This window comes from Palaemon carinicauda, chromosome 42 (assembly GCF_036898095.1).
Source record: "Palaemon carinicauda isolate YSFRI2023 chromosome 42, ASM3689809v2, whole genome shotgun sequence".
NCBI classification, from domain to species: Eukaryota; Metazoa; Arthropoda; class Malacostraca; order Decapoda; family Palaemonidae; genus Palaemon; species Palaemon carinicauda.
This window is the reverse complement of record NC_090766.1, coordinates 45,148,111-45,158,110: the sequence shown is the minus strand read 5'-3', so window position 1 is coordinate 45,158,110 and position 10,000 is coordinate 45,148,111. Positions and strand designations below refer to the sequence as shown.

At 34.4% G+C, this 10,000-nt stretch overlaps 1 protein-coding gene across 1 annotated transcript in view; it reads right to left on the bottom strand.

The window, feature by feature from the left end:
* LOC137633003 (uncharacterized) overlaps positions 1-974 on the bottom strand; it is a 22,560-nt gene extending 21,586 nt beyond the window's left edge. Inside the window, exon 1 of the mRNA XM_068365172.1 lies at positions 818-974. Within this exon, the coding sequence (XP_068221273.1) occupies positions 818-838 (21 nt within the window). The 5' untranslated portion in view covers positions 839-974. The remainder of the gene's footprint in view (positions 1-817) is intronic.
* Between the last annotated feature and the right edge of the window lie 9,026 nt (positions 975-10,000).

Sequence of the window (10,000 nt, the reverse complement as noted above, 5' to 3'; positions counted from 1 at the left end):
GGACCACACCCAAGAAATTCATCTCGTTCTCCTTCACCCGATCAAGATTTCAAACAGCATTCGCTTTGTCTTTCACTCGCCGCATATTCAAGGGTGAACGGTTTATAAGACAAAAAAAAAAAAAAAAAAAAAAAAAAAAAAAAAAAAAAAAAAAAAAAAATAATAATAATAATAATAATAATAATAATAACAGAAAGAGAATTCGATGCTTCGGTCGTTGTTGATAAACGTCTTTTAAAATTTGGAAGGATGAATTATCAGGGGAATAACAAGGAAATGTATGCCATGTTCCAAACACGAATGATATGACCTAAAGTATAACTATTAAGTTCATAACTTCACAATGTATCTGTGGGGTTGGGAATTCGGGCGTGTGCAACGAAACCTGGAAATTGTTCATCTTCTGTTATCATTCAGTGCAAATGCAAAAAATGTCTTACTTCATGGCAATGAATGGCCATTTTCCGAGAGCAATGAACGAACAATGAAAATGGTTTTTCAAATTAAAAAAAACAAATGTATATTTTTGCCTTGTACGATATATTCTATTTTGATAATGTAACGTCAACAGTTTTATCAATGCACATCTCTTCATCAAACAGCTTACGTTGATTGCAAAGCGGATTGAGAAATTTTTTGCCCAAAAACAATAAAAACATTCTTCCATATGTAAAATAGAATGCAAAATGTAAGACATGGAACACAAAAATGATGTGGAGCACACAACACTTGTTTAGTAAAAGGTACGATGCTTCGCTAGCACCATCGTACGAGAGCACAACAGACATGGAAAACAGAAATAGAGAATGACACTCACTCCTACATTACTTAAATTCATCCCGGACGCAGGATTGAAATAGAAGTTCCAATGGACTTCTTCCTACACCACCTCCTTCTTCTTCTTGCGCTTCTTTCCCCAAACCTTCCGACCCGACAACTCGTTTAGCACGAACTGGCCTTCTTGTCTTTTCCAAGGTCTCTAACTAGGGTACAACACCTCCTCATTCTCCTCCTCCTCTTCTTCATCGAAGTTGTGTCCTCCTTCCCCCCCCTCTCTCTCTCTCTCTCTCTCTCTCTCTCTCTCTCTCTCTCTCTCTCTCTCGATTTCTTTAGAGAGAAAACGCCATGCAGCCTAGTTCTTGAAAGCAATGTCTAAGGTAGAAGATATCAAATAAGAATACCAGTATTCATCATCATCATCATCATCTATTAGCGTGCCTTTTTTCCCATTCGTAATGGGTAACACGGTTGCCTTCCTTTGAAGGACTTTGTTTTGGCTTTAGGGGTGGACCGTAGTCCCGATCGGTTGCCCTGCCTGGCGTCGCCTAGACCCCTGGAACGTATGTTAGTATTATCATCACTAGGTCATGTAATAATTTATTTCCATAATTGCAACTTTGTTTATATATTTCGCATTTTTGGCAATGTGACTCTAGCATCACTTTTCACGGTAACCTATTACCGAGTGATTTTTTATGTGTAAATACAAATGAGATATGATGCTATTTGCAATTGAAATTGAAATGGTTGAAGTTGTCGAGATGAACTGTCAGAGGCTTTACTTATTTCAACATATCGATTACCATAATTTTTGTAAAGCCATGTCAAAAGCATTCAACTATGTTTGAAGATTTTAAGATAGTCGGTTGGTCGTGACACTAGACACACGTTGAGATCCTACATCTTAATAGTCTAGGATCCTTTAAGGAATAACCAATCAGTTTGAAGTTGGACTCTTCTATAGGCACAGCTCTCTTCCTTGCATACACATACACAGAATAAGGATATAGCTTACACATTCTTCTCTTTCTTACGCAATTGACAACACCAAGAATGCTACGCCTAATGCTCTCACTGAAGTGTACAGTAATTGACCAGTGGCTATTTGTCCACATGGAAACGGTAGAACAGACCCATTACCTTTGATAAGCTGCTCTTCTAGAAGAAGGGCAATATGAAAAACATCGTTATTGAGTCTTTGATAGTGCCATAGGTTCTTGGATTTGAGTTTTCTTGCTCGAGGGGTACACTAAAGCATACTTTTCTCTCAATCTGCTCTTCGTGCTTTCTTAAACTACTTTGTGTAAGTTTAATACAAGAACCAAAAATCCATAGTGGTGGTTTATCAAGAAGTAGAATTTTATTTTTTATCTTTATCGCGATCCTCTTTACTTCTCTTTTTCCAAAACAATCACCTCTATTCAATCTGTACATACAGCAAACATTTTCATGGTTATCTTATTCATTTTGATATTTCACTTTCATAATCTTTTTTCATTCTGTTCTTTTCCCTCAATGGGCTCTTTATTACTATTACTAGCTAAGCTATAACCATAATTGGAAGGAGTAGACTGCTACAAGTCCAAGGGTTCCAACCGTGAGGAAAGGAAATAAAGCCACACAGAGAATAGTTTGCTTGCTTGTGCCTTCAAGCAAGAGAACTAACCCAATATAGTGGAAGCACATGGTACAGAGACTATAGCACTACCCAAGAGTAGAGAACAATGGTTTGATTTTGGAGTGTCCTTTTCCTAGAAGAGTTGCTTACCATAGCTAAAGAATCTCATCTACCCTTACCTAGTGAAAAGTAGCAACTGATCAATTACAATGCTTCCCTATTCAGGATCTTTGGATTGTGGTATTCTGTCTTTCCTAGTTTTCAGTTAAACTTGTAACTCGCCCGAATTGATTCGAGGCGTTCGAGGAGAAACCACACCATGGTTAGAAATGTGACGAGCCGAGAGAAGGTTGTGACTCAAAGGCAGGATGAAAGCAACTGAGTCACAACCTTCTCTCGGCTCGTCACATTGGTGACCCCTGTACCAACTGTGTCACACGATCGTACATAGTTCATTTTGTGTATATATTATGCTTGTATCTTCGCTCTTCCCTCGCACTAAAAACAACCAGAATAAACACGTCTGCTTTTCTCATCTATAACGGTGTCTGTTTTTGAACATGAAATATCTTGTTGCTTTGAGCTTTTGTATATAAAGGAGAGTGTTCTATAATAAACTACTACGGGCTGCAAGATTGCAAGAGCCCGTGTCTGGCCAAAAGGGCCAGGCAATCTTCAACAACAAATATAATAAACTCACTCAGTGGCTTTCATACTGTCTTTGAGTCACAACCTTCTCTCGGCCCGTCACACCCCGGAGTGACACGAACACCCAGCCTTCTGATCTGGCGTCAGTTTAATTTCATTCTCATGTGATCAACTCGCTGGGACTTCACTGCTGCTCAGGCAATTGGAATGTTTACAATGTTAGAGTGATGCAGCGTAAACATGTGTGGCTTTCTGCTTGCTTGTTTTGTTGATTGATTTCATCGAGATTACTTTGGATGATTATACTTAGAGCCGATTTGAACTCGCTGAGACGAGTAATGACGTTTGATGCTTCATACAGAAAACTTCCATAACATATATAGCTATACATATACATGTATATTTATGTTTATGTATATTGTATATATACATATTTATATGTATATTGTTATATATACATATTTAAATATATGTTGTGTATATATATAAATAAATAAATAAATAAAATATATATATATATATATATATATATATATATATATACTATACATATCCATAAATACACACACACACTATATATATATGTATATATATTGTGTATATACATAAATAAATAAATAAATAAATAAATAAATATATATATATATACACTATACATATCCATAAACACAATGTATATATATATATATATATATATATATATATATATATGTGTGTGTGTGTATATATACATATATATATACATATATATATGTATATATATATACATATATATACACACACACATATATATATATATATATATATATATATATATATATATATATATATGTGTGTGTGTGTGTGTATACTATGAACCAGAATGATAATTTCCACCGATGAACAAGGGAAACGTTCTAAGAAGCTATACTAAAGTTAAAACATATTTTTGGGAACTGATTGATAAAATAGCTTTAATATTAAAAAGTAGCGGTACCTGTACAATGGTTGCAATAAAGCATGCACATTATACTTTTAAACGATCACCAATTTTTAGACTCTCTCTCTATAGGATGGTCCAGAAGTAGGTGGACAGTATGTGGAATAGGTTCGTGTATCGTTATATTATTACTAGTGTGTTCACGATAAATATCTTATTTCTGCTATATTATTGATGATTTTATAACTACAATTATTTAAATTTAATCTTTTCTTTTCAGACAATTTAGGGAACCCATAATGGCATATAATTTAAATACTGATGAAAGAAAATGGGTGTTCTCAAAATGTTGAAACCGTTAGAATAGAGTTCAAACATTTGGTACTCAAGGCCCAAAGAAACAATCCATTTACCACATTCGTGTCAAATTCTATGCAACTGGCTCCATCCTTAATGCTCCATTAACTGGTCGACCCAAAACAGTCTGTACAGAGGATAGTAAGCAACTTCTTGCCGAAACATTTGTCCAGAGTTCAAAAAATTCCACCCGATGAGCCTCTTTGGAATTAAGTATTTCACGAGCTTCTATCATTCGAATCCTGAAATCTATTGGGTTGAAAGCTTAGCGTCCGCAGCTACTGGCTCAATCCTTAATGCTCCAAAAACCGGTCGACCCAAAACAGTCTGTACAGAGGATAATAAGCAACTTGTTAACATTCGTTCAGAGCCCAATAAAGTCCACCAGAAGAACCTCTTTGGAATTAAGCATTTCACGCGCTTCAATCATTTGAATCCTAAAATCTGTTGGGTTGAAAGCTTAGCGTCCGCAGCTAATTCATGGCTTATTGGAGGATGATCCTGATAGGAGGCTGCAATTTAGTGACATGGTGCTCAACGAAATTGAAGAAAATCCAGTTATTTTAGATAACATCATGCGGAGTGATGAAGCTTCCTTAAAATTATCCGGTCATATTAACAGACATAATTGCGTTTACGGGCAAAGTGAGAACATGAATTTAACATCAGTAAAACTAAATCAACCTGGTGACAATGTTTGAGTTGGTATTTCAAGCTCAGGTGTTTTAGGACCAATATTTTTGGATGGAACAGTCACAGGAGATAGGTATCTTGAAATTCTAATAAATCAAGTTGTTCCTCAGTTAGAGCAATAGCCTAATTCACATGACCTTTATTTCCAAAAAGATGGAACCCCTCCAAGAAGAGTTCGTGAGTATCTTGATCAAACATTTCCTGAGAAATGGATTGGCCGAAGAGGTTACAATTGACTGGCCGGCACGTTCACCAGACTTGACCCCAATAGATTTATTCTTTTGGGAATTACTCAAGGACAAAGTTTATATTCGAAAAACTAAAAGTGTCGGTGATTTGAAAAATTACATAAGAGATGCTTTTCAAGAAATTATTACCCAAAGAGACTTCAAAAAAAAAAAAAAATTGTTGAAGGGTTAAAGGCAGACTTCAAAGCTGTGTAAATTGTGATGGAAAACCGTTTGATAATTTTAAGGGCTTTCGTACTATTGCTCACAATAAAATTTAAGGGCTTTGGTATTTTGGTTCACAATAAAATTTAGTTGTCTTTGCCATAATTGTGTTCGTAATTACAATTGTATGTATATGTAACCTCAAAATAAATGTAATAATTCACTATCCACCTACTTTTGGACCATCCTGTATATAGTATATATCTATATAAATATATATATATATATATATCTATATATATATATAAATATATATATATATATACAGTATATATATAAATATATATATACAGTATATATATAAATATATATATATACAGTATATATATAAATATGTATATATAAATATATATATATATATATATATATATAAATATATATATATATATATATATATATATATATATATAAATATATATATATAAATATATATATATATATATATATATATATATATATATATGTATATATATACATGTATATATATACATATATATATATATATATATATATATATATATATATAACCTAACCTAATTGCAAGTGGAATGCGGGAGGTACAGTAAGGGCTCTACAACCCTTTAACGGAATCTATAGTTTCATATTGAAGGGTTTAATGCTTAATGGAAATATACTTCTTCGACACATAACAAACGTACTTTTTTATAAGTGGTAACGAAAACCTAACAAAAATAAGAAGTATATATCCTTTCTGCTTAAGATAAGCCTAACCTGAAATTACTCTAAAATCATGAATTCAGATGTCAATGACCATAATTCTTGCGACACCATTCTTCAGCCTCCATTGACCCCTATTATATAAATGTTCCCAGGGAATGTCATCAAGATGGATATTATTATTATTATTATTATTATTATTATTATTATTATTATTATTAAATGCTAAGCTATAACCCTAGCTGGAAAAGCAGGAGGCTATAAGCCCCGGGGCCCCAACAAGGAAAATAGCCCAGTGAGGAAAGGAAACAAGGAAAAATAAAATATTTAAGAACAGTAACAACATTAAAATAAATATTTCCCAAATAAACTATAAAAACTTTAACAAAACAAGAAGAAGAAAAATCAGGTAGAATAGTGTGCCCGAGTGTACCCTCAAGCAACGGAACTCTGTTGGTTAGAAAGAGTTCAGCCATCCACACCAGGCTTATTTTACCCTGCCACACATGACCACCACTCCCAGCCAACTTCTGGCAAAGGACTGCTCCGGCATAAACCAACAAATCAAGAAAGATTTGAAATGAAAAGGCTGTTAATGGCAGTCATTTGTGGTTGCTAAAAAAATGCCTTAGTGACCTTCAAAACAAGTCTTTTTGCTATCACTGAAACAACAGGGGACTTAATAGCCTTCAAACTAAAGGACTAAGTGGTAACGAAAAGAACAGACTTCATTAGCCTCGAGTGCAAGACCGCCATTGGCCATTACAATAGTAGTCTTTGATTTCCTACAAATCAGAAATTCATGACCACTAAAATAATGAACTATAGCAGCTTCCAAAAGATCTTACTCGGCTGCTAAAACAAACGTCTTCCTTGCCATCTGAAACAAAGCTTTCATAGACCAACAAGACAAAGACAGTAAGTTGCTAAAAGGACAAGAAACTAGCGTACATATGAAAGTATTACCTTGTCGAGTACCTTCAGTTTTGATCGTTTGCATATTGGCAAAGAAATTAACACCCACGTCTCTCCCCATCTCTCCTTCCTTTTGTTGTTATTAACCTTGACTTGCAGTGTCATTACTCTCTCTCTCTCTCTCTCTCTCTCTCTCTCTCTCTCTCTCTCTCTCTCTCTCTCTCTCTCTCTCTCTCTCTCTCTCTCTGACTAGTTAAAAGAGAGCTGCATTTCAAGAACGAGCCAATGTCGTAATTCCTCGTACGATTAGTGAATCGAACGCTGAGAGAGAGAGAGAGAGAGAGAGAGAGAGAGAGAGAGAGAGAGAGAGAGAGAGAGAGAGAGAAGGGTAGCGTTGTAATGTCAAAGGCCTTCTGTCCTTCGATACAGGAAAGGAGTAATACCGAAGAATATTTTAAATGTTGCTTTTTATTTCTTAGCGTTTTTATTTTCCTATTTTCTCTGCATCAAAACATATCTATATCTTTGCTCTTTCTTTTGCCTGTTATTCAACAAAGGCAGTCTCCTCTGTGAAAACGTGTTTTAACAAGCCTTCAGGGCTGGTTGTCTACGATAATAATAATAATAATAATAATAATAATAATAATAATAATAATAATGATAATAATAATAATAATAATAATAAATAATATTATTGTTTTACTTTCTTTTACCCAGGAACATGATTATGAACACAAGAGATGTTTGAAACGTCGTTATTTGTTGGTGATGGAAATAAATTTAAGAATGTTTTGCGTTGTCGTAATTCTCCAGTTCCTTAATAAACTGAGGTTCCTTTCCACCCGCTCAGTATCGGATATAATAATAATAATAATAATAATAATAATAATAAAGATATAGCGCCATTTTCTATATCCTATCATGCGACAGTACAATACATCTTAGTACAATATAATCGAAGTCATGAAAGTGTTCTCTCTTGACCATCGGACCGTATCAGCCGAATACCTCAGATTTGACATTATGCCAGATCAAGCGTTGCCAGTAACAACCTTAGGTCTTTGGCGCAACTCTGCAATATTTGAATTTTAATGCAACCAAAGTAGGAAAACACTTTCATGCAACAGTGCAAGTCAACGCTGATCGTGTGTGAATGTAACAAAATAAAAAATGCCCTCACGAAGAACTAAGTTTTATGGTACCATTAAAAGGAACATACGTATGATACCAATGTTAGGTAATAAGTCTAAAAAGACCTTCATGAAAACTATGCTTTTATAGTACCCTCAAAAGGAATATATATATATATATATATATATATAATATATATATATATATATATATATATATATATATACATATATATATATATGTATATATATATATATTACATATATACATATATATATACATATATATATATGCATATATATATATATATATATATATATATATATATATATATATATATATATATATTTATACATATATATATATATATATATATATATATATATATATATATATATATATACATATAAATGTAACTTGACTGAATAAATTGAAAATTAAAACCCCACAAGTAACCAATATCACAACGACTTTTCATTAAAAATAAATTAAAATCTACGAAGAATGACACCCAGCGGCTTGACAATCCCATGACATGATTATAGAAATAATGAAAAACTAAAAGAAAAAATGAAAAAGTAATCAGTACTCGGTATGCGAAGGTAACATCTAATGTCACCAGAATTACTTATTACACAAATCCGGTCGTATGCGTGACGCAATTAAGTCGTCTCATGTCCGCAATCATCCGTTGCGGTAAAGGGTATCCAGATGGTGCGATTGTAGGGGAGGGGAGGGAGTGAGGTTACCCGTGGAGGTGAGGGGGAAGGGGGATATAACGTAGAAGGAAGAAGGGAAGGCTGGACTCGTAGGAAAGGGGTCCGAGGGAGTATGAGTCGTAGGAATTGGAGGAGTAGGGGGAGGAGGAGGAGGAGGGGGAGAAGGAGGAAGGAGGTCAATGCTCTTTCTGAGATTCAAACCCGGGACTATTGGGCGCCAATGACGCGACTCTTTGAAAAATATTGTTTATATCAAAAGCTTTTCGTTTTTTGTTTGTAAATGGTGAACGAATCAGATTGGTTTACTGTATTTGTTTCTTAGTTTTCACCAAATGTTAATTATTTGATCCTGGCAATTATCATATGTATCACTCTGGCAATGTTATTTCTTATTGGCTTTCAGAACAATAACCAACTCCTTTACACAAATCATTTTGAAAATAATATATTTTTCAAGTGAATTTAATCGATGAACCAATTATAATATTTTCAACTAGAAAATTTCTTATGAATATCATGGATTTACGTCGTAGATCTCATAATAAAAAAAGTCTTCTGAAATCCACGTATATCCTGCCTAATGTCTTAGAAAAATGGTAGCGACATCTGAAATACCTTGACCCTGGGTTTGGATTCTCTCTCTCTCTCTCTCTCTCTCTCTCTCTCTCTCTCTCTCTCTCTCTCTCTCTCTCTCTCTCTCTCTCTCTCTCTCTCTCCTCTCTCTCTCTCTCTCAGGAGAAAATAGAGCTATGAAGAAGATCTATTAGGAAACGTGTAGCCGAGATTTTCCCCCAATCAAAAAAAAAAAAAGAGAAAAAAGGGAGATGAAAGAAGAGTGAATGAAGAAAACTATCGGAAAATTAAGCAGGTGATGGTTACCAGTTTCATAAAATGATTAAAGTACGTGATGTGATTGGGTTTGCCTGTGTATGCACGCACGCGCGCGCGCGCGCGTTTGTGTGTGTGTGTGTGTGTGTGTAACAAACCAATACAAATATGGCTGTCCAAATCAGGCTACGTCGCTATAAGAGGGGCGTGTCCTAGCGGGCTTCTCTCAAATGTGGTCACGTTGCGTTTCAGCCTGATCGTT